General features: G+C 39.1%; 1 protein-coding gene across 6 annotated transcripts in view; it reads left to right on the top strand.

The window, feature by feature from the left end:
* MAP2K5 (mitogen-activated protein kinase kinase 5) overlaps window positions 1-25,009 on the top strand; it is a 264,152-nt gene that overhangs the window by 160,269 nt on the left and 78,874 nt on the right. For 5 of the 6 annotated variants that reach the window (XM_061181976.1, XM_061181973.1, XM_061181977.1 and 2 more), the window contains exons 16-17: window positions 3,836-3,907; window positions 24,577-24,606. In XM_061181976.1, the coding sequence (XP_061037959.1) occupies window positions 3,836-3,907; window positions 24,577-24,606 (102 nt within the window). The remainder of the gene's footprint in view (window positions 1-3,835; window positions 3,908-24,576; window positions 24,607-25,009) is intronic. The other variant, XM_061181974.1, reaches the window with a different exon arrangement.

The following is a 25,009-nucleotide window of genomic DNA, read 5'->3' as shown; positions in this document are numbered from 1 at the left end:
TAGAGCTGGCTGCCCACCTTTCACTCAGCATTCGTGCTTGAGCACTGCATCACAACAGTAATCTCATTCTGTTAGCTTACTGTAAGAATAATTTCTCTAATGAGAAGTTGTTAGACTCTCGTCCTTAAGGAGTTCTCCTATTTGCCTTCTGATGTGTGTGACCATTATCATTTTTGCTAATTTTTCTTTTTAAATTTAATTTTTCTGTGCTTTATTTTCACATTACAGTTTACATTTGTTTTAGTAGTTCAGTGGGCAAATGTGATGATTATATTTAACCTTATTGTTGGTCCTGCACTTCTAGATGAAGTGCTGTGTATTGATAACTGTCAGTTAGTGGATGAAGAAAGGGAGAGAGGACAGAAGGAGGAAGGCAACATTTGGTCATTTCTTTAACAATTCTAGAGGATTTTAGGATTTTCGTGTTTGCTAGAAGTTCTTTTTTTTTTTTAAGACATTGTTTTTAAACTATTTTTTTAAGTTCTTACTTTTTGGCTGCATTGTGTCTTCGTTGCTGCATGCTGGCTTTCTCTAGTTGCAGCGAGCGGGGCTACTCTTCACTGCATTGTGCAGGCTTCTCATTATGGTGGTTCTCTTGTCACGGAACACAGGCTCTAGAGCACGCAGGCTTCAGTAGATGCGGCTTGTGGGCTCAGTAGTTGTGGCACGCGGGCTCTAGAGTGCAGGCTCAATAGTTGTGGCGCACGGGCTTAGTTGCTCCACGGCATGTGGGATCTTCCCGGACCAGGGATTGAACCCGTGTCCCCTGCATTGACAGGTAGATTCTTAACCACTGAGCCACCAGGGAAGTCCCTAGAAGTTCTTGATGGACATGAACAACAATAATATGCAGGGAAGTTACATTAATAGAACACTCCAGGGAACTTAATGATTAGTTCATGCTTAAAACCAAATGTGCAGTAAACATGTATTGCATCCCTTCAGTCAGCATGCATTGATGGCACACCAGCTATGTGCCAGGCATGGTACTGGGTACAAGATGAGTTAAGATACTCTCTTTGCCTCTTAGGAGAAACAGACTAGCAAATGGATGATTACAACACAGTGCGATAAATTAATATGAAAGATATGAATGACATTTTAAAGAAGTACAGAGGCAAGAATTCATAATTCTGCCTGAGGAGTGGAGGAAGTTTTCACCAAAAAATGGTGGCCGTTGAACAGGGCCCATAGGAGAAACATTCACTAAGCAGAGAAGAGGAAGGTAGATCATCGCGTCTGCAGGAAACATTGATGTGTTTAGTGACTAGAGCTGAGTTTACCAAAGATTCACCCAGAGAAATTACTTTTTAAAATGAAGATCCCCAGAGCCACCCCCAGAGATTCTGATACTGGAAGTTCATTTGCAATAAGCACCTCAGACAGTTCTCTAATGACGAGTCCAAGGCTGCATTTTGAGAAATACTGACAGATCGAGACTAGTGTGTGGCTCTTCTGACTTCTAGTTCTGGGGGCAGTTTGACACACAGGAAAGAACCCTGATTTTGCAGTTAGACGTACCTGGATTTGAATCCTGGCTGTGTACCTAAATAATACACTTAATGCCATAGCTCTAGACTTTGGCAAGTCATCTAATCTTACTAAGCCTCAGTTTTTACATCTGTAAAATTAGGGCAATAATATTTGTAAGAGGACTTCCCTGGGAGTGCAGTGGTTAAGAATCTGCCTGCCAATGCATGGGTCACGGGTTCAATCCCTGGTCTGGCAAGATCCCACATGCCGCGGAGCAACTAAGCCCGTGTGCCACAACTACTAAGCCTGTGCTCTAGAGCCCGCGAGCCACAACTACTGAAGCCCGCACGCCTAGAGTCCGTGCTCCGCAACAAGAGAAGCCACCGCAATGAGAAGCCCACGCACCGCAACGAAGAGTAGCCCCCACTCGCTGCAACTAGAGAAAGCCCGTGCACAGCAACGAAGACCCAACACAGCCAAAAATAAATAAATAAAATAAACTTAAAATAATAATATTTGTAAGATTGTTATGAAGTGTAGAGGATGTGAAGTATCTAGCCCAGTGTCTGGGACAAACTAGGTGATCATTAAATGATAGCTATTATTATCCTTTTCTAGGGGGTACAAATTAAATCTCTCTGTGCCTCATATTCCTTATCTGTTAAATGCGGATGATAATAGTACCAGTCTAGTATGGGTGTTTATGAGCCTGAAGTGAAATATGCATGAAAAGCACTTAGAACAGTGCCTGGCACATGGAAATTCTTCAATAAATGCACAGAGTGATGATGTCGTTGTTGATATTATGACGATGGCATTATTCCTGTAACTGGCTGGCCAGTTGCATATGAACGCATCCTATTATGTATTGATCTAACTAGAAATGGATAATGGGTTCATTCAGGTATGAGCAAGGACCTTGAAAAGGTGATGGTATGGGGGATTAGAAGATAAAAGAAAAAGTATTAGGGGATTGGAATGACCATATCTGTTAGCAGCTGGGAGAAATGGTCACATGACACTTGGGAAGAATTATTCTTGGTAGGAAAGGGGTTTTACAAATTAAAGAAATAAAGGAAGGGAAATAAGACAATCCAGTCTGCTACCTCAGGGTAAGGCTTTATGTAATTTTATGAAAAGTGGGGAAGAAGGCATTAAATACATTGAGATAGCCTCGTAGGTGGGAGTGGGAAGTAGGTTACAAAGTTCTGGGTCCCAACTAAGCCGACTCCCCAAGATGTAGGACTGTGCCAACTCACCTGAGAGTATCTGGCGCACATCTTCTACACTCATGGTATATCCCCTGCTGGTGAGTGGTGGATGTCCATTTCTTCTGTCTGCAGTGGACCAGGCTGACCCTGACCCCAGTTACTTGTAAGGGCCCTCATGGAAACTTTTGAAGGATGATGGCTGTGGTGGCTTCCAAGAAGTCCAGGGATGGTGCAAAGAAGAGAATACTGCACTGGGGGCCAAGGGGTGTGGGTCATGATCCTAGCCCTGCCATGACTAGCTGTGTAACCTTGAGCAACCATTCCATCTCAGCAAAACCTCAGTTTCTCTTGTTCATTTGTTCCTGTGTTCGTTCAAAAGACTTCTGTGAAGTACGTTTCTGAATGCCAAATCCTGGAGGGATAGAGAGACCAGGCAGCACCCACTTCAGTATGCAATTATTCCTGCTGAAGTAGAGAGTGTGCAGGTAATTGTTAGACCAAGTATTTTCTACATATCTTGAATGGAGGACCAAGAGTCCCAAATGGACCATTTGAACTGTTCCTTGGTTTATATCAAAAAGAAACCCTGATAAATGGGATGAAATGTTGAGTAGTAGGTGAATCTGGGCAAAGGAAATATGGATGTTCTTTGTACTAGTCTTAATCTTTCAACTTTCCTATAAGTTTAATATTATTTCCAAATAAAAAATTTAAAATAACAGAATTCCTAGTGATTCAGACCCATCTCTCAAAATGCAAATAAGTGATAATATTATATACTGTGCTGTAATTTGTCACTCCACAGCTAAGACCACGCACTGGATTTGGTCTGAGTTGAAGTCTCAGCTCATTTACTAGTTTAAGACTTGCCTAAATTATTTCACTAATATGAGCCTTCATTTTCTTTATAACAAAGTTTCCCTCACAGGGTCTTTGTGAGGATTCAATGAGATTATATCTAATATACTTACGTTACCTATACAGTTTCTATGTATTATCTATATAAAACACATACATATAAAATTGTTTTTCTTTTCATAATGTGCTGTGCAGATATTGATGGCTCTCTGCCTTAACTGAGCTCACATTAGCGTATGTGTTTCCTGGAGTAGCTTACATCAACTCACAAGCTCCCTTCTGTTTTCTTACAGCCTGAAAGAATTTCAGGGGAGCAATATGGAATCCATTCTGATGTCTGGAGCTTAGGAATCTCTTTTATGGAGGTATGTTGTTTGGAAATAGATGCTTCTGTGTATATCTGTACTAATATGTTCTATCAGGAAGAATGAAGATTTTGAAAAAAAATGAAACCTCCAATGTGTTATGTAAACAGAGTTTAACTCAATAGTCCTTATTTTGATACCCTTGCATGGCTTGTGAGCTGACTATTCTAAAGTGTTATTTCTCACAGATCACCTGTGTAAAACTTATCTGGAGTGCTTCTTAAAAATACAGGTTCCTAGACTCCATCTAAAACCAATTAAATTCATATTTCTAAGAATCAGCATTATTAACATGTTCCCAGTGTGATCCTTATGCACACTAAATGTGGAGAACCTGTGTTTTGAAAGAGAAATTCCAGAAAAATTATGTGTGATAGTAGCCTTGTTGGAATGCATATATAACTTCCAGAGGTGATTACTTTATTAACAAGTACAGCCCTACTCATTTGGATGTATAATTTCTATATGTTTGTTTAGAAAGAAAAAAAAAAAACACCTTGTTCCAGTAGGATCATATCATGTGTTGGGCGACAGGGTGTGATATGATTTGGAGGAGGTTAGGTGTATGCATTTAGCATAATTTTAATGTCTTACTCTTTATAGCTGTATTTAGAGTGGACTTTATCTTGGTATGCTACATGTAGCTCCACTAGAGGTCTGTGCTAAGATTTCTGTATAATAATCTTTGATCTATAAGGAAATGCATAGGATTTATATTAGAAGGACATCTGGCTCAGGGTGAATTACAGTAGTATAAAGTCTGGATATTCACCAGTGCTTCAAGAATTGTATCTTATGTGCATTGATTCAGATAAAGGAGGACTCTTTAAAAAGTAGAAAGAATTCCTTAAACAAGATCATGGATGAGTTACAGTCACAATTTCATCAACTTTTTTTCTTTTGGTCAAATACTTTTTCTGTGATTTTTGTAATGCATGAATGCAGTTGAATTTCTAAGGAGATATCTTCAGACTCAATTCACTTGCACTATAGAAAGAAAGCAAAAATAAAGTATTCAATGTTTATTAAACCATATTCTTCTGCTTCTTCATGAAAGGGAATCTAAGAGGAAATACAGTATGTATGCATCAGCTGACAGGTTAGCAATACTGGTGGACAGACGCTCAGAACTAAGTTTCCCAACAGAATCCTGAAGGGCTTGTCCAATTAGCCTGTTTCAGGGAAAACTAGTACTTTTGATCTGTGGAGCTCAGCTCTTGCTACTATATAATTTCCTTTTGCGTATTTTAAATCATCGTCATTGAATGTATTTGGTAAAAGACCAGATATAGTGTAGAACATTTGAGAAGTTACGTGGTGTAAAGATAAGACTCGTAGACTGGGAATGAAAGACCTGGATTGCAGGTCCAGCTTTGCTACTGCTTTTCTAGGTGGCCCTGTGCAAGCCACTGTCCCTCACTGTGGGTCTCAGTTTCTTCATCTGTAAAATAATGATCTCTAAGCCCCTTTCCAGACTAACATTCTGTGACTCTAAGCAGTCTGTTCTTGTCTTTCTTTAGCTTTCTGCAACAACTCTAGAATTGTGTGAATTAACAATATGCAGAGGCATAGCAATACTGTCAGACAGTGTAACTAATAGATTTAAGATTTAGAGCACGCATACATGTTCACCATTCCTTCCTTCCACATTTGTTTCTTCATCCATGTATTGAGCTCCTGCTATATCTACTAGATAGGCAGTGGGGATATAGTAATGACGGACACTCCATTCTTGATTCTAATGGAGTTGCATTTGGTGAGGGGTGGGGCATTAAGTACAAAAAACAGAAGGAAAACTAAATATACAATTTGTCAGGCGGTGGTAAGTCCTAAGGGAAAAAATGAAGTGGAGTAGTCCTTTCTGATAAAACAACCTTTGAGCAGAGACTGGAATGGTGTGAGGGGGCCATCAGGCAACAGCAGATACAAAGGTGCTAAGCTCGAGTGTGTTTGGCATGTTTAAGGAAAGCAGAGAGACCCAGGTGACTAGAGTGGAGTTAGAAAGGGAAAAATGGGAAAAAATACAGTCAGAGAGGTAGCCAGGGGCCAGATCATATGCAGCCTTGTAGGCCATGGTGAGGACTTCAGATGTTACTCTGAGAGTAAATGATCTGAGTTATATTTTCAGAGGATGATGGGGTGCTCTGTGGAGCACTGAATATAGAGGGGCAGTCATGGAAACAGGGAGATCAGTTAAGATAGGTAGGTAGGTAGGTATATGAGTAGATGGATAGATAGATAGATGCTTAATAAATAGCACATATTTATGTTGCATATTGACGTATATGTCTGCCAGTATTTTGCTGGGTGCTAGGGATACAAAGAGTAATAAAAAGAGACTCTGTCATTTAGGGAGCGAGATTGCCATTGATGTATTTGGGTTTTGTTGATCATGTTCATTTATCCTGGAGGTAAACTATTGAACGGTCTTCAGAAGACTGGAGAAAACAGACTCATTGACACTGTAAGATTGAGGAGGATTAAGGTGTAAGGAACAGTGTGAAAAAGTGTCATCATTGAGTGTGAGACACCTGAATGCCAGAAGGAGCGTGTTGGCTCATGTAGTAAAGTGGAGAGTAGAGAAGGACCACTGGTCAGGAGTGAGGGCCAAGAAGGGTTAGGTGTTTCCCTGCTCACTGCATTTTAAAATGGTTGGTGAGGAGCCAGATGTTAGATCAGAAGGAGGAGGAGACAGCCTTAGAAGATGTAAAGTGCAGTCTGATTGTGATCATCAGAAAGGGTTGTTGAGCACCTCTTTGTGTGTGATGCTTAACTAAATGCTTTTGAAAGGAACTATGTGATCGTAGTCTCTGTATTCTGGGAGCTTATGCTCCACCAGACAGGCAGGTGAGAACAGATGACCAAACACAGGTGGTGGAGTAGGTCTTTAGAGAGGAGAGTAAGGCCCCGGAATGTGTTATATACCAGATTCATTTGGTGTACAAGGTAACAAAAAATATGTGATAGGGAATGGGAGTCGGAGGTTTTGAGTCCATAGATAAGAAATTGTATGTGATTCAATAATGAAGAGAACCCCAAAGTTCTTTTTTTTTAGGAGCAGATGTGATGAGACCATTACTTGAAGAGAGTGGGAAGTTGGTCCAAAAAAGCACTGAAGAGCCAGTTTCTTCTTTGTTTTCACCACAGTGTTCTTGGAATAGATGTGATAAATCCTGTTTAAAATCACTGTAGATTGAGAGAAGTGTGAATCTCAATAGCATTTTAAAATTCTGAGTAACAAATTGTGTTCTGAAATATAGTCACCATCTTCAAAGAAGAATTGCTTCTCTTCTGTTTATCCTCACTTTTAAAAGTGAAAGGTTCCATTTCTAGGTACACACTCCAAAGAGTAGAAACTTTCATTCATTCAGTAATTATTATTTAAGCACTTACCACGTGCTAAGCCTTGGAGAGTGGAGCACACAAAGCTGAGAAAAGACTGCCTCTGATAGAGAAGACAGACACCTAAAGCCCAGAGCAGTGTGATAGCGTTGTTAGTAAAGATGTTTATGAAGTACTCTCAGCCACAAAGGTTGGGAGGGCGGCAGGTTTCTCAAAGGAGTTGACGGTTGAGCTGGGTTGTCTTGAAGGGAGTTGCCCCTGGGAGAAAGAAAGAAAAGATGGAGGAGCCCCTCCCACCCCCCAGCACACTCTAAGGTGGATCTTTGTAAACCCTTCAGGAGAGAGCAAATGTCTAGGTATGCAAGGTCTACCTATTTGTGCGGATACCTTCCTCAAAGTGTTTTGAGTCAATCAGTTTATTCCCCTAGGGTACCAGGTGGTAAAAAAAACAAATGGGATAAAAATATAGGAAACTGAGCAAAGGAAGTTTCCTGAAATTACACAAGAATCAAATAGAGACAAAATGGGAACCAGAGTTTTCTATCCCTTCTACCTCTACCTAGCACTCCCCCCACCAAATTCCATAAATTCCATAAAATCCCTGAGGTTTGGTGATGCAAGAGTTAGAAGGCTGCCTTCCTTGCTTTAAACTCCTAAAATACCAGGTTCACCCTTGCTTGCCTTCTTCATACTGCCCCTTCCCTTGTTAATGTGCTGTCACAGTCCCCTTGGGGACTCATAACAAGGCCTCTCGCCACACTCTTTCATAAAAGATGATGCTGCGTGCAGCTAAAATGTGCCATTAAAAAAGTCACAGGTACATTTGTGCCTTAAGCAGAGAATCTTTAATATCAGACTATCTCCTTATCCAGGGACAGAACTGCCCCCATCTCCTCTCAATTCTGCATAAAGTGCTTCTTTTCCAGGATTTTGTCAGCTGTATATAGATAGCATTTGGAGTTGGCAGAAGTAACATAAAGATGGAAGTACCCTTAAGAGGGGAAAAAATGAGATTATTCAGCTTGACTAGAGCACAGCAGTTTTACTAGATGTAAAGATTTTGGCCCCTTTCTATGTTTTTTGTTTATGGTTTTCAGATCCTTAAATGTGTTGTAGCTCTCCTCATGTGGATTAGTTATAGAATGAAGTAAAGGTCAAAACCCACGTGGAATTAATTGCACTTCTTCCTTGAGCCTTCATGACAAGAAACAGTGTGAAAAGGCAAAAAAGAAGAGAAGAAAAAAGAAGCGAGAACCACTAAAAAGAGTACAAAATTTCTGAGCTAGGACAAACTGGGAAGATTAATCCTGCCCCAGAATATTTGTTTGACTCTTGGAGAAAGCTCGCACTGATTCAGTGGACTGGGTGATTTTTAGGACTATTCACCCTGGCTGCTGCTATTCAAGACTTCAGGGCTAAACTTTAAAATGAAAATGAGTGTGTCCATAGTAAGGGCTTGTCTTACCAAGTTTGATGATTTTAATTTCTAGGGGTAAGCAGTACCTAAAACATTTTAGGGCAGAATTTCTTAATTTCACAGGCTGTGCATTGCTTCTCTCTTCTCCCATAGAACGAATGGCTTGAGGAGAAAGTCCCACTGTTGCTTCTTACTAATTAGTTAATCCATTCATATTCTTGTGTCGTTCAAGTCACAACACAAATCTGTGGGAGGGAAGTAAGCAGTCATATTTGGAAAAGCTGGATTTTTAAGTTGGTCCTAATTGGGTCAAAAAAGAAGTCAGCACACGCCCTCCTCTAGCCTTGTGTTTGCAGCGCTCAGGAGGACGCACACACATCTAAAAAGGCACCAGGTCAGTCTTGCAGTGTTCTTGTTCTCACTGAGTATGAGCTATCCAAGTACATGTTCTGGTTTGTGATTCTCTTTGGCGGGCTATTGTAAACCTTATTAAGGTCGGTGGTGAATAATCTGACAGGCTTTTTCCACAGGAGTCAGACTGAAAGCCCTGTCTTTAGCGCATGCATTTTGCTCTTTTCACTTGGGTCCTCGCTCTTTCTGCCTTTGTTTGCCTCCTCTCTCCACCAGTCTCTTGAGTCCAAAACATAGAACAATCTGGCTCGATGCGCTTGGTTAATTGGAGTGTCATCTAGTCCTCTGAGACCCCTCTTCATCGTGATCACTGTTTTACTGAAGTGGTTTGAATGATGTGTTAAATGATGAAAGCAAGGTCCATGGCTTAGAAAAATGTGTCTAGTTAGGTGAAGAACACATTCAGAGAGTCACACAAGGTCATTGTCATCAAAGTAGCACCATCTTCTAAAGATTTGATGGGTTCTGTTGTTTTGACAGAGTTATTCTTGTGAGCTTCAAAATTACCTTTACCAAGTTAAAAATATTCAAGGAATACTATGCTGTTCACTCTACGTGGAATATCATTTTCTTCTTCTCCCCAAGATACAATTTAAATACACATCCTTTATAACACCAACTCTGATCTCTCCAGCTGAAAGTAATTTCTTCTCCTTCTGACCTTCATCTACATCTTCTTGTGGCATGTGCGTTTTCCACTTTGTATTATATTAATTTATAGCTATGTCGTAGTTCCTTATGACAGGATTTAAATCTGATTCTCTCATAATCTCCTACACTCTCTAGCACAATTTCACTGCCCTAGTGAGTACTCAAGAAATCTTTGGGGCTCAATTTTTTCATACTTCTGTAATGGTTTTAAAGCAGTTTCTGAAAATAAAGATCAGAGTTAAAGTTTGACGAAGCCTTTACCATAAGTGCTCACAAACATTTGCTGAATAGATCACGAATGTTTTGCATGTGAAGAGGAGTTTTCTGTTTGCCAGAGTATCAGACCTAGATTCAAATTCCACTTCAGCCAGCATACACTATAGATCGTTGGATAAATCACTTAATCTCTCGGGGCCTTTAGATGGGAGCTCTGTTTCAGAGCTTCTGGAAAGGGCACAATGAGAAAATTAAGCCATTATCCCCTCTCTTTCAGAGGAATTACTTTTTGAAATGTTTACATATGGTTCAAAAAGCCTACTAATTTGGTTAAAGCATGGAATGCATGCATTATCTTCCACTCTCACCTCAAACTCCACTAAAAATTACCGTGAAGGGATTTTTTTTTTTTTTAAGGCTTATTACCATAAAGAAAGGGAAAAGAGGGACTTCCCTGGTGGTCCAGTGGTTAAGACTCTGCGCTTCCAATGCAGGGGGCACAGATTCGATCCATGGTCGGGGAGCTAGGATCCCACATGCCTCATGGTGTGGCCAAAAAATTTTAAAAATTTTATTAAAAAACGAAAGGAGACAATAGCAATCAAATTTTGAATGTGGGAAAGCAGATGGACAACAGTACACGACTTAGCAGAACCGAGAGTGTTGAAATCCTAAGCCAGCAGTAGAGGAAGAAAGAAGCACCTGATTTCCTTTAAACTACCCAGAAGGCTCAGGAATTGGTGGTCCCAGGTATCTGGAACTAGGAGTAGAGGTGGGGCCAGAGAAGAGAATTGTCTTAAAGATGTCTGAGAAACAGTTAAGCTGTTCGACCCACAGCTTCTTTGCCTAACTCAGCATGAGCAGACAGTCACCCTTCCCCAGCCCTAACACAAGACTGAGTAGAGGAGTTTCTCTGAGAATAAAATAAGTGATACCTGGCAGTGTAGAAGGCTGGGTCCCATTACTGAGCGCAGAGGCATTAAGTGAAAGTTTAGATTCTAAATGTGGAGACTCCCAGCTGTCTTACCACACCCTGTTCCTGGGACACTAGCAGCCAAGATTACTTTTCAGGAAGGTTCCTGGAGGAGACTTTCTTTAGGGAAATGTGACCAAGAGGCCTTAAAGATCCAGGCATTGGGAGATTTCCAGTGAAACAGTCCAGCTAGATCGCGTTACCTCAGCCTACAGGCTCCACTCACAAGCACAGAGTTACTAGTCAGATTTGTAGTGCCTTACTCTTAGCAAAACATTTGAGGAAGGCTTTTAAGGTAAGAACAGAGACCTAAAATAACTGAAAAAGAAAGCAATTTGGAGGGCTTGGACACTATGCAGGGGAGAAAAATTCAAATGAACTATAATATTCTCAGAGGGATAGGAGAAAATGTTGCATTTAGGAAACAAGAACAGGCTGCTGTAACAAAGGAACTTTCAGATGACAACAACAAATAGAGAATTAAAAATTAGAGAACCAGGGACTTCCCAGGTGGCACAGTGGTTAAGAATCCGCCTGCCAATGCAGGGGACACGGGTTTGATCCCTGGTCCAAGAAGATCCCACATGCCACCAAGCAACTAATAAGCCCATGCGCCACAACTACTGAGCCTGCACTCTAGAGCCCGCGAGCCACAACTACTGAAGCCCACGCGCCTAGAGCCCGTGCTCCGCAACATGAAGAGCAGCCACCACAATGAGAAGCCCACGCACCGCAACAAAGAGTGGCCCCCACTCACCTCAACTAGAGAAAGCCCGCGTGCAGCAACAAAGACCCAACGCAGCCACAAAAAAAAAATTAGAGAACCAGGTTAGGGAGTCTAACGTGAAAAACAGAAGTTTCAGTAAGAAAGAACAGAGAAAACAAAGGGGAGGAAATGATCAATAGAAATGTTTCAATTTTAATTTTATAACATGAGAGAAATATTTGTATGTCATTTCAGATGGCCTTCTTCTTAGTATTTCTACAGAAGAAAAAGAAAAACCCTAACTTTTTTCTAAATGACGTATGTCAGTGCTTTTGCCCAGAGAAAGTGAGTTTTTGTAGGAGAATAGAAAATTATTGAATTCTCTGTAGACATCTGTAATAGAATTGTCCCAAGGAAAATTTAGGGTAAAATGTACAAATAGTTGGATGTAACTACCTTGTCTTACGGAACTGTGAAAAGCTGTTAACACATCTAATTTTTTTGATTTTACCTTTATACATGCTGTTTAATGGATATCAGATAAGACTCATTAGATATCAAGAAAATGCAGTGTGATTTTCTACATTTACAAGCAAACACGTAAAGTATAGTGAGATGTGTAAAATGAAAATAAAAGTATTGAAAAAGTGACATGGATCACCCAGCCCAGTACCTTTGACAGAAGTTTCTGGAGAGGTGTGGTGAAGAGTATGTCATTTTCTTTCTATGATATATTTTCAGATATTAAGGCTATCATCCTAATCCTTGAACTGTTAAAGAGCTCACATTTTGCGTTAACCAGAAATGTTGACGCCACCACTTAAAATCAGTGTTATCTTGGCCAAGTCATTTTGCCACTCTAAGTGTCAGCCTCTTATCTGTGGAGCAAAGATAACATTAGAAGTCATTCCTCAAATATTTATTGAACACTTTTTATGTGCCAAATACTTTACTAGGTGCTGGGGACACATTGGTAAATAAAATAGGTATGTTCCCTTTCCTTGTTGAACCTACAGTGTAATGAAGGAGGCAGACGATAAACAATAATAGTAAACACCTATTTTTTTGAGAGGAGGCAATTTCAGTATTCTAGGCTTTTTAATAAATACTTTCATCTAACAGTAACAACCCCATTAAATTACTTTGAGAAGTAAGCTTCTCTTTGAAATAACATCTAGGTATTGGATGTTTACCAGGTGAAAAGAATTATGGAGCATTACCTAGACTTGGTTCCTGCTTCTAAATATACAGAAGAACCTATTCCCCGCTCTCCCTACAAAAAAAAAAAAAAGTTTCCAGAGACACAACTGTCTCTAGTGTGTCTACAGCTGCAGCTTTGTTTGCCTTTCTAGCCCCTGGTGATTATGAACGTGGTCTGAGGGGTGACGGATGGCTCTGGATGCCCTCTAAGCAGCTGCTGTCAGCTTCTCTCGACCATAAAAACTTGGCATTTGGTGTGCACCACTCAAATATTGATTTTTTTCTCCTCTTCCTTTTTATAATTATTGTCAAGAACATGAGTGGACATTGAATCTTATTATAATATGTTATCTGCTGCTCCATCTAGTGAAATATCTTACCTGTTGATCAGAAGTTTCTGCTGAAAACCATCAGATGGCAGAAGAATTAAAGCTGAAGGATCCAAAGACAAAGGAGATTTCAGCGGAAGATTGTATAGGAAAGTGGGTAGAAGAGTGGTTCTGGAATCCTTGTCATGGGCCTCCTTCCCTTCCATTGAGGAATATTGAGGAAAAGAGCATGTAACAGTTCCTGTCACTCATTCCTCTGTTCACGCTCCCCTTTCTGTAATTCTGTCTTAACTTGATTTTTTTCTATTGTCATTTTTTGTCTAAAATTTTATATAACTTATTGCAAAAAGGAGCTGTTAAAATGACCTTTGGCAGATGATGGATCGACTAGTTCAGCCTTTTGCAAGGTCTGTGAAGGGATCCAGCTGTCTCAGATTACCATGCCTAAATGTGCATTTTCCAAGGTTGTCAGTGACTGTAGTGAATGTGAAACTGGCAGACAAAGTGAAGTGTTTCCCACTGAATGAGGCATTGTTGAGCTTGCTTTGTGCTCAGAGCTATCGTGAACAACCATGAGATTGACAAAACAAGATGGAACAGGTGCTAGCAGTCCCAGCTAAGCATTTTATTATTTTGATGGATCTCAGACTGATTTTAAAGTTTTTCCAAGAGCACATGTCCAAATCGTGTATACACACAAACACACAAAATTTGGACTTTAAAAAAAAGAAAAAAAACATTAAATCAACAAAGTCTTGATATGAAGAATAAAGAAATAAAGAGAAGAAAGACAAAGCAGGCATTTGACAACCCATATTCCAGTGTTTGAAGGATTGTCAGTGGAGAGGCAAGCTGCTACTTTATGACTGGCCGGCTGAACTTTCTGAAGCTAACGAAAAAACGAAAACAAAAAACAAAAAGCCCATGGTTTTCTATTCAGTATAAAGAAGAGTTTTCTAATGGGTAGATCCCTGCACCCTTCCTGCTCAACAGTGCAGTCATCCTTTTAGAGGTAAAAAAACGCCCCTATCCCTAGGGGCATTTAAGTAGTGACTGAATACTTGTCTCAGGTTTGTTTTTTTTTAAGAAATACTTTGTAGAAGAGACAGGTATAAGGTTAGACAAGATGCAGTCATTTATTCATTTAGTCACTTAGCAGATTTTTGTTGAGTGCTCATTATGTGCCAGGCACTGTGCTAGTCACTGGGGACATTGCTAGGAATGAAAGTGACAAAATCCCTGCTTTAATGGAGCCTACATTATAAAGAAGGGTGCTTGACGATAATAACTTTTTAGACAGAAATAAACAGCACCGTATGATAGGAGTAACTGAGTGGTGTCGGGTTACTTTTGAGTTGAGATCTAAAAGATAAAAGGGGCCAGTGTTCTAGTGACATCTGTCAACTCTAAAATTCTGAGTGTGATAATTTGAGGAACCGCTGCTGCTACCTTTGAGATACTGAGCAATAAAAACCACTGCTCATAGAGTTCTATCAATACTCAAATCCAGTGACCTGAAATTGGCTTTAAAAATCCTCTCAAAGATCCTACAGACTATTTTCCATACTTTGGTTCTGAACCAAATAATAATAACTTTAACATTTTTTTAGCATTTAATTAGAAAAATCTTTTGCACCCCTTATCTTGTATTTAGAGACTAGAGTGTTTTTTTAACTAGAAGAGAGACATTAGAACTTGTTAAATCAGATCCCTCCTCCTACCAGTGAGGAAGCTCGGGTCCAGAGAAGGGAAGGACTGTGCCCACAGGTGCAGCATAAGCTGGGACTGTGCAGACGAGGACTGGCAGCTGGGACCTCTGATGTGAAGTGGAGTGTGCTTTCCTCTATTCCTTGCTGTTGACATCTTCTTGCTCAGTGTCATTCTAGAAGGGTGACAACACTTTATGTGTACATAACACTTTACAGAGCCATTTGATATTCATTATCGCATTTAAGCTTCTCCCCACTGTGATGGAAATGACCAAAAAATCAGTAATTTAAGGTACCCAAGATTATTCCACCAACTTTGATCTATAAGCATCGAAGTTCCCATTTTGCAAATAAGGAAACTGAGATCCAGAGAAATTAAAGGACTTTTCCAGAAAGGTTAGGTGACTAGACCAGGGAGCCGCAGTTAAATGTCTGACTCTGGATGAAAGTCTGCTTCTTCCACTATGCTGTAGAAAAGAAGTAGATCAGTAGTTTGAAAAAAGGAGAGAGAAATGGTAACTGTAAATGAGCAGGAAATCAGATAAAGGGAAAGACTGGTTTATTGTGACTCTGCTCATAGTCAACACTGCTTTTCACAGGATTGCTACCTACACTATTCCTGTAGTTGGTTCAGCTTTACTGTATTTTGAAATGTACAATTGCTGTTGTTTTTCAGAAGCCAAGACCTAGTTTATTTTTTTTTAAGAAACACAAAAATTAACCTAATCTCCAGTATGTCTGCTATAATAAAATGGAAGCAGGTAGATGAGAGTTCCATCTAATCAGTAAACATTTATGTAGTGCTGCCTTGTGTTGGCAGTAGGCATACAAACTTTGCCCTCAGGAGCTCCTTGACTAGAAGGGAGAGAGATAAGTAAAAGTGCAGTGGAAAAGCGCATAGGACTGGGCAGGTGAGTGGGAGGGCTGACATCAATGTCAAGGATAGCATTTCAGTTATCTATTACTCTTAATAAATTACCCAACATTAATAGCTTAAAATAACAACCATTTATTTTCTTCTCAGGATTCTGTGGGTGGTGAGGGTGTAGTCAGATGGTGGTTAAGAAGGGAAATCCAAGATGACTTCACCTGCATGCATGGAGTCTTGGTGTGGGGATGGCCACTCCATACCTCTCCCTTCCTTTCTTCCCTCCCCCCTCTCTCAGGAGCAGCAACACACAGAGAGGCCAGAAGTGTGAGCATATTACCTGATTATGACTCTCTTGACTTTGAAATGTCTGGAAATACAAGTGTGGCTTAGACTGCACTCGATAGACTATACCCCAGCACTGATGTTTTCTCAGGTACCTGTAGCTACATGACTCCAGTGAGCAGTTTAGAAATGGAGGACACCCCACCAAGCTAGGTCTCTAGGGGCTGTTATCAGGATTAAAGCCACCCGCTGTTAGAGCACACAGGTCAGCGTTGTACAAGCATATTGAAAGAGTGTCATTTCTTAATTCTTACTGTGAAGATTAAAATGGTTATTGCATTAAGCACATGAGATGGATTTGGAGGCAGTTAACGCTAATCTTTTCCCTTCTTGTACCCCTTTAGGCTTTAACAAGAAATAAGCCATCTAAATTAATCATAATGCTGAAGTATGTGAAAGTGATTATTCTAAGCAGTGAAGTATGTGTAAGAGGGCCTTGCCAGTTAAAACTATCAGCCCCTAATACTGAAAAGTTTGTATACTATGTTTATTAAAGTGTTGTAGCTTTAATAGTAAAGCAACCAAGCCATGCAGCACCAAGTTGACCAAGCTCTAGGAGACATCACCATCAGGGCGTATATCATAATCAACAAATGCTCATGGTCAGCCTACTGCAAAACACTATTTCTGGTGTCACGGAGAGCATATGAAAGTTTATGACTTAGAGTTTGCCCTTAAACAAGTGAAATTTACCAGGCATTAGCGATACAGGAAGATAGTTACCAGGTGGGATGTGATACACTGCCCAGTGAATGGTATGAACAGGGAGGGTATGGAATTTGTCCTCAAAATTGTTTTCTGGGACTAACTCCCAACAGAAGAGGAGGAATAATTTGAAACAAACTCTGAAATGATAAGTGGCTTGGAGTCATCTATTCATCCGTTACACTATCTCAGATTCCACCTAGGAAAACCACCCTTAGTATTACATTTTGAGTTGTTCAAAATTTGAAGAACATTTATTTTTCTATTAGAAAAGTAAAATGTCTGCTTTCATCCATCATGACTGAACTTTATCTCTCCTTAATTCAGAGTCTCTCACTGAATTTCCTCTCAAGGCACAGAACACCATCAAAAGAGACCTTTGCAGTTGTTTCTAAGTGACTTTTAGAAATTCAGTTATATACCCAGATATTATTTAATTAGCATTGCTCTGAGTGAAGCTACTGATGGAAATCAACTTGAAACAATTAGAATGTCTTCAAAGCTACAAAAGTGGGTCTATTTAAATGGAGGGTTAGGGGGGTTGCCTTTTTTTTTTTTTTTAATCAATTAGCTGCCTCATATTTACTATGGCCTAGTTGAAGTTATATATTGCATTTAAACTGCAGTGTTCCACTAAAAAATTATTCAGAGTTTTTGATCTAATACAGTATAGACAGACAGATTGATATATACACACACACATATACAAACACACGCACACACATATATACACATATATGCATACATATACATATATATGTATAAACACACACAAATTCTTTTTTAAAGAGAAAAAAGAAAATGATGCAAGTGAAATAGCATTATGGGAGAGGAAGGAGAATTACGTTTTTTAGGACAGCAGGGTTAGAAAGACCAAGCAACATTTAAAGATTCAAAACAATAGCATTTAGTGTGAAATCTACTTTTTATCATCCTTACCCAGCCATTAGAATGAAGAAAGACAGTGTCCAGCTGTAGCAGTAGTTTGGTAGCAGGAGAATTAGAAGTAAAGGTACTAATGCCTGAGGGGTGGGTCATGAATTAATAATTGCTATGTGGCGGATGAGCCCCGTCAGAAGAGCTGAAAATGAGGAAGTTGCCTTGCAGAGCGCTATCAATCACTCAGTGACCATAACTTCCAGTAATTAGTGTATTTTATGGGCCTTTGCTTCAGTGGCTCGAAAGCACATATGCTCCAGTCACAGCTAAACTTTACCAGAGTAATATTCCAGGATGATTTATCCTCCTGCTGCACTGGGATATAACCCTATATTAGGTGAAGATTGTGAACTAAGCTGCAATAAAGTGTAAGTTTAGGTACAGTTTGCCCAGGTTGAGACCTCAATGTATCATGCTTTTCAGCATTCATGGTTAGACTACAGCAAACAATCATTTTTAACAGTAAAACAAATAAAGCAATTAAAGGAACAGCATTAGGATATTGTACTTGTGAATTACTGTTGCCCTGGCCCCATTTAAGTGTCCACTGTAATAAACCCATTTCTAATTTAAAAAGAGGAAAAAACCCCCACTGTATTAGAAACATTTATTTGTGATGCTGTCTTTTCTCCATTATTATTAGCAATCTGTGGGATAGAATGCAGGACCTTCTGAATGATGGATAAATGTTTGATTTATTTCTTTGTGCTACTGTGCTTGGGATCTTTAAGTTAAAATAAATTTACTTTTTATTAATGGACTCTGGTGAGGATGAATAGTTCTTTTTAAAATATTGGGACCTGTTAAGAAGCGCTCCTGGTGGGAAACTCACATTTAGGCTCTTTCTACACAAAGAAAATGTTGTGAGCTCTCCAGAGCACTTGGCACCTTTTGAACAGGCGTCGTGAGTTATTTGCCGTGGTTCATTCACCCTCTGCACTAGAAGTCTCTGGGGCCTTTGCAGACAGGGGCCTTTGCCATTGCCAAAACATCTGTAGAGCCCAGAGTTACCAGTAATTTAACAAGCTTTGCCACCAACCTACAGTACGACCTTGGGCAAATTAATTAAGCTTCTTGTGCCTCCATTGGGCCATAATTCTGTTTGTGTTAAAGAAATCCTTGGAGTTATAGGAAAGCATTATGTGAAAAGAAGTATAAATTGAATAGGGAAAACATATGCATGGTTCCACTGTATTCTTTTTAGGGTTAAATGTTTCTGCACTACTTTTAATGATGGTTGTTCTTGAATTTCCTTAAATAGACACCGGTGATAAGCTGATTTCACCAAGCATGGGTGGGAAGGTGTACACAGTTTGATGCTTTTGTTATATTTAATATTCCGTCTTTAATTTGCAATGTATTATAATGTCACACAAGTTAAAACAATAATAGTAAAACAAACTAATTGTCTTTAATTAAAGTGAATTAGGTTTTGATTTTAATATATTTGATGTAGTGAAAACTGGGACCCCTGTGGAGGGTCCCAAAGGTTATTAGGGCATATTTCTGTTAGGCCTGATGGTGTTAGTAATAACCCTCTTCCTCATAGTTCTAGACATGAACAAATATGTCACTTCATCTGTCTCTGTTACTCGCACTTATGCCCCTCCGCAGGGGTTGCGCATTCCACAAGTTATCAGCTAATGGCGTTATACATTAAAAATTGAAGCTTTCCTCACTCCGAGGCCTTTCAAGGCTTTGTTCTTAAGCCCTAGACACTTCGGAGTGCAGCTGCAAACTATAGGCAGAAGATTAAATTAATTTGTAACTCTTTTTTTTTTTGGTACTGCATTACTAAATCCTCCACATTTAATTGAAACCCTACTTCAAGATGCTTTGTGTTTCTGTGTTCTTTGTTGTCAATTTAACCTCCGAAGCACTTTAACACTGGTAAATTGCTGTTATATCCTTTGGATTGTTTTTAAACCATACAGTAAGAGGACAGTGAAATTGATACACGGGAAGAAAAGTAAAATCTTAGGGTAGATTTTGAGGTATTTAGTATTTATTATGGTCCTTCGCTAGCATAGTTTCAGATGATTTAAACTCTCTCTCTAGGACTGTGTAAATTGGTCTTGGGATGAAATCTCACCTAGGGAATTTTATGTAATCCAGTAGTTAAGTCTGATTTTTTAAAGTTTCCCTGTGTCTGAATGTCCCAAAGTGGCTACTGCATTTCTATAAAATAAAGGTTTAACCGCAGTGTACAATCTAAATGCAAAATCCTTCAATGGAAATTTAATTGTGTAAAATGTGCACAAGGGTAATTAAGAACAAATTTTAGAACATTTCAGACTATAAAGTCCTCCTTCAACTAGATCACTGGCTATATTGAAAATGCTTATTTTCAATTTGCAGTTTTGCTGAGAAACATAAAATATGTCTAAATTAAGAATTTATAAAATCCAGTGCTCTTCAGTATAACTGTAAATTTAAAGCTACTCCCACATTGTTGATATTCTAAGTTGGTCAGTTGATCACCAAGAACATATCCTGAGTTTGTGTCCTGCACTTGCTTTCTGGTTACAATGTATGTTTTCTCTTTATCATTTATGACTTCATGACAATAATTATTCTCATTATCAACAGAAGCCATTTTTGTTGCTTTGTAAATAAATATCTTCTACCCTTTTTGTTAAAATACAAAGGTTTCTATCATGCATTTGTTATGTATTCGGCAATTGTTATAATCACACCCACACATATATTGGTTATTTAAATTATAAAATCCAACATATTCAGATACTGCTAACTCAAGAGTATTTCATAGATTATGATTGGACAAATCAAAGATCAATAAGATAACACTAAGGAGCAGTCCTAGTTTTACAGTGAAAGGTTAGTGGTTTGCTGTTATCTAAGTGTATTCCCAACTGGTAAATGTTTTTAGAGCATTCTTTTTCTGCCTTTTGAATAGTAAATCTCCCACAACGAACAGAGTATTTAGCACTTTGCTGAATCTTGTGTATTTAGAATTAAAATGCACTTTTTTATTTAACATTAAATAGAATCCTCTCCCTCCCTCATCTCTACCTCCACTTCCCCAGAATAAATAAAGCTTTTCCAAATCTTTTACAATGTGAGCCGCTCCCCTGCTGGGAATGAAAAGGATGTTAGAGTCATTTGATGAATTGCTGGGGCTTCTGTGCGTCCACATTTTTCAATATACTTTTTTTTAACTGGACTTAAGCTGCCTAAATTTAAACGCTTCTTTTGTAAAGATGATAAAGAGGGCAAAGACTTCCATTGGCTTAGCCCTAATCTGTTTGCTTTGTTGTGATTCTTTTTTTTTCTTCTTTAACCTATTTATAAATCTAAATCTACATACAAAGGTCATTGGTTGGCTGAACTTAAACCATTTTACTCAGTAAATTTAATTAAGAAAATACAGTGCAACTCATAAGCAAATGAGTTTTTTCCTAGTTTTAAACCAAACCACCCTCTTGAGTGCTGATTGCCTTGCCCGACCCCTGGTGATACAGAAACAGGCAAAATTAAAAAGGACATTAAAGCTTCATTAAATCTGAAACACATTTAGTACAGTGACATATCTGCAGGCCATTTCAGAGAAGATTACATACTCTCTTTTGTAAGTTTCCTAATTTATAATACCTTGACAATAAAAACTGGGGAAATGCAAGTAGATTAATAGACCAGTAAGGGTAAAAGATACAGAATGGCCCCAGGTCCGTCTGTCTCTGAAATATTCACTCATAGCATATGTGCTCCCTCTTCCCCATAAGGGTTCAGTGTTTATTTTGACTTTTGACAGCCTCAGCCATATCTGCTAAGAGCCCTTTTCCTTTTTTACCTTCTCCTAATTGAACTTGATAAAAAGGTTCTAGGGCTTAGCTATATATTTCCTTCTATTTTGCCACAAGACAAATAGTATAGAACATAAACATTGCAGCTGCATTAAACCTAAAAGGGCAGAGACATACATGGAAGGCAGCTCCCCCTCCCAGGGCCTTAAAATGACTGCTTGTGGTGCCAGCCTTATAGTACCGCTGCCAGTTTTCACTAGTGCAGAATTGGAGGAATCCTTGGCTTGCCACTGGAGCAGCCCAGTGGTGACACTGTGGGAGAGGAAATGGTTGTTGCGCGTCTCTGGTCAAGGACAGGGAACCATTCTCTGCCCTCAGATTGAAAAGAGGTCAGACCTGCAAGATGCCTTAAAAACAGTCCTCGCAGGAATGTAGCTAACAAGTAAGACTGAGCTTCCACAGGATATCAGGAAAGTGCACATAAGTAAAGCCAGTTCCAAGAATGTTGAGGTCACTAGTTCAAGCATTGCCACCTGTTCCCAAGCAGGCTGGTACAGAGAGGCTCCCTGCTGAATTTTCTCTCTGTTCTCTGTTCTCTTGATGGAGGTCTCTTACAGAGTAAATGAATATCATCAGCCAGCCTAATTACCTTTTACCAGTTGTGAGAGGGGGCCAAGTAGATGAGTGCACATTCCCAAGTCTGCTGTAGCTTTGCCTCTCCATAGAACGGTGATGACTTGAGAATTTGAGGCTTTATGTGGAAGTGGAAAAAGTTCATATTTTTCACCTCATCCCACTCTTTTTTTTTTAAAGTCTTCCTTTTATCATTGCTTAGTTCTTTAATCTACAAGAACCAATGGCCAGTGTTGGCACTGGCCAGCTAGTTTAGACCTTAACTGTATATATGGTGGGCAAGTTTCTTCTGCTGGTAAGCTACATGGACAGAATTCTTCCATAGGCCCTAATGACATGTTCAACATGTACCAGAGTGAATGGTGCAGCACCTGTAGAAGGACTTCAGATAGGCTGTTCTAAACGTTTTCTAGTAGTTGTTAAGCTGTCAGCTTTTTCAGACAAGAGACCCTCCTCTTGCTACTTTTTCCAAATGAAAGAATGTGCAAAACATAATCTGTAGATGGGTGTGATGATAGGTGACAGCTTTTGGTGAGCAGTCACTGCCTGTCAGTTCAGTACAGAATGGTGCAAATGCCTAGCCCACCCATTACTGCCACAAAAGACCATAGTGGCTCCTTCTGAATCAATGTGCACATTCTCATTGGCCAGAAACACACTGTATTTACAGAATGTAAGTCAAATCAATAGCCTATATTGGGTGAGGGTGGAGTGGAGGCAGTGGAGAGCTGAGTCCCTCCCCTTCCTAATTAATAGCAGCATATAGACAACAGACATAATCACACAAAACTATGAAAGGGAGTTTGATTAACATCCACACTCTCTTTCCTTCACTCTATAGTTGAACAGATTAATGACGTCCACCAAATGAAACAATGATAGTATAACTTCATGTCTTGAAAATCTGAGAACTCTGAGTATACAAGAAATGAGTACAAGGTAACAAATCTTACCAAGTATTCATATATGTATATATGTACACACACACATATATACACACACACACATCCAAATGAGTGTTGGCCCTTTCCAAGTAGTCACCTTACATGGTCATATGGTTTATTCCTATTACATTGTTGTTGCTCAAACTGGTTTTAGAACTTTAAAAATTAACCTCAGCATCTTCATGTCTATCCTTATTAAGGAGCAAAATATTTATTCTTTGAAGTTGGCTTTGGGTTTTGGTAATACCCATAGGCCATTCAGACCTTAGTCAACAAATAATTTACATGATCAAAAAGCAGAGGGGTATAATTTTAAGCTCAAGATAAGATGCAGTTCTGATAAAATGAAGTAGTTGTTCTTCTGTGACTTGAAATGATTCTAAACACAGTTCCAAAAGAGGAGTTCAAAAATGTTTGAGCAGTGTCAGTGTCTTTGAGATAAGTGCACAACTTCTCAAGATCTAGAAAAGCAATGTAATATGCTGGAAAGAACCCTGGATTAAGTTGCAAGTCTTGGGGTCAGTCCCCAGGCCTCTACTGATTAACTGTGTGGAAACATCTTCAATGGGACTCTGGGGTTCTAATCTGTAAAATAGATTGATGTTTCCTTGGATCCATTCTAGCTTCAAAGTTCCCTGATGTAGTGATTCTACTTTGAAAATATTTATAAATACCTATAAAGGATTTCAGACCTGACGATGGGCCACATTATGAAGTTGCAAAATTTAGCCACTGTTTTCTTTAAATAAATTATGGTATGTTTGGTAAATTTGATCTTATCACTTCATATCAATCCTATTCCTGGTTGAATCATTTTGTTTTCACAGGTGAGACTCCAAAGACCAAAATTAAGTGAGTGGCCTAGAAACACATCGCAGTTTACAAATTAAATAAAATTGGAAGCTGTAAGGATTCGCTTACCCAATTTCAGACCTATAGTTCCAACTTCACAGTCTTGAAATGCCACTTTCCCACTAGTAGTAGCTCTTTTCTTCTAAATATGAATGGATGAAAAAAACTAACAAATAAATGAAAATAATGGCAAAATTTTCTATTTCACATGGCCCACTCCCCATTTCCTACAACTCTTCCTATAATACTTATAACTGAAAATTCTACAGAGCTGTGGGCTAGGAGCAATTAAGTGTTTCCGTTTTTACAAGAGGAAAAGCCGACAGTATCCTATGGTTTTACATCTCTGTCTAGAAGAAACTGTCGTACACTTGTGAATGTGAATAATGCCAGTACAGCTGACAATATTCCTAAGAGAAACTACCTAAGGGTAGTGTTTAGTTGTTAAGAATAGAATATTTTATCAGGGACACAACATTGTCCAATGTGAATGTTCATTCTATATATAGCTTTCAATGTAATTACAGCAATAATTTAGTTTGTGCATTTAAGGTTGTGAGCTTTTTATATTTGCTGGATGTAATTCTGAAATTTAGTACTTGTCTGTCTTAAGATCTGCCCTGCATGCAAATCTATAACTAGACAAATATTATTTCCTTTCTCAGCTTGCTCTTGGGAGGTTTCCATATCCTCAGGTAAGATTGTTCATTACTGCCGTTTTCCATTGTGACATTCATTCCTATGTATGAAGTGCAGGGAGCAATTGTGAACATTTGAACCACATACAAATAAATCTGTCCTGCTAAATTGAAAAGTGATATCTTAAAGGAGTCATTTAGGAGTCTCTATTGATTTTTGATTTTTTTATACTCCAGATTTTTTTCCTCTTTGTTAAAGGTTGAAAGCCATCATTGTGCTCTTCCTTTGTGTGACACTGGTAATGTTTTTCCTCATCCCAACCCAGTACCATGTGCTCTTACTGAGGTTGGAAGAGGGGCACAGCCTTTTCTTGATACACTATTTGCGTTTTTGGATTCAATTAGTTATTTGAATTAAAGGATTGAGGTGAGGGGTGAAAATATCTAATCTAGGTCATTA

The sequence above is a fragment of the Eubalaena glacialis genome, chromosome 2 (genome assembly GCF_028564815.1).
Source record: "Eubalaena glacialis isolate mEubGla1 chromosome 2, mEubGla1.1.hap2.+ XY, whole genome shotgun sequence".
NCBI classification, from domain to species: domain Eukaryota; kingdom Metazoa; phylum Chordata; class Mammalia; order Artiodactyla; family Balaenidae; genus Eubalaena; species Eubalaena glacialis.
Note: the sequence above shows the minus strand (reverse complement) of the source record. Positions and strands in the feature narration are given on the sequence as shown.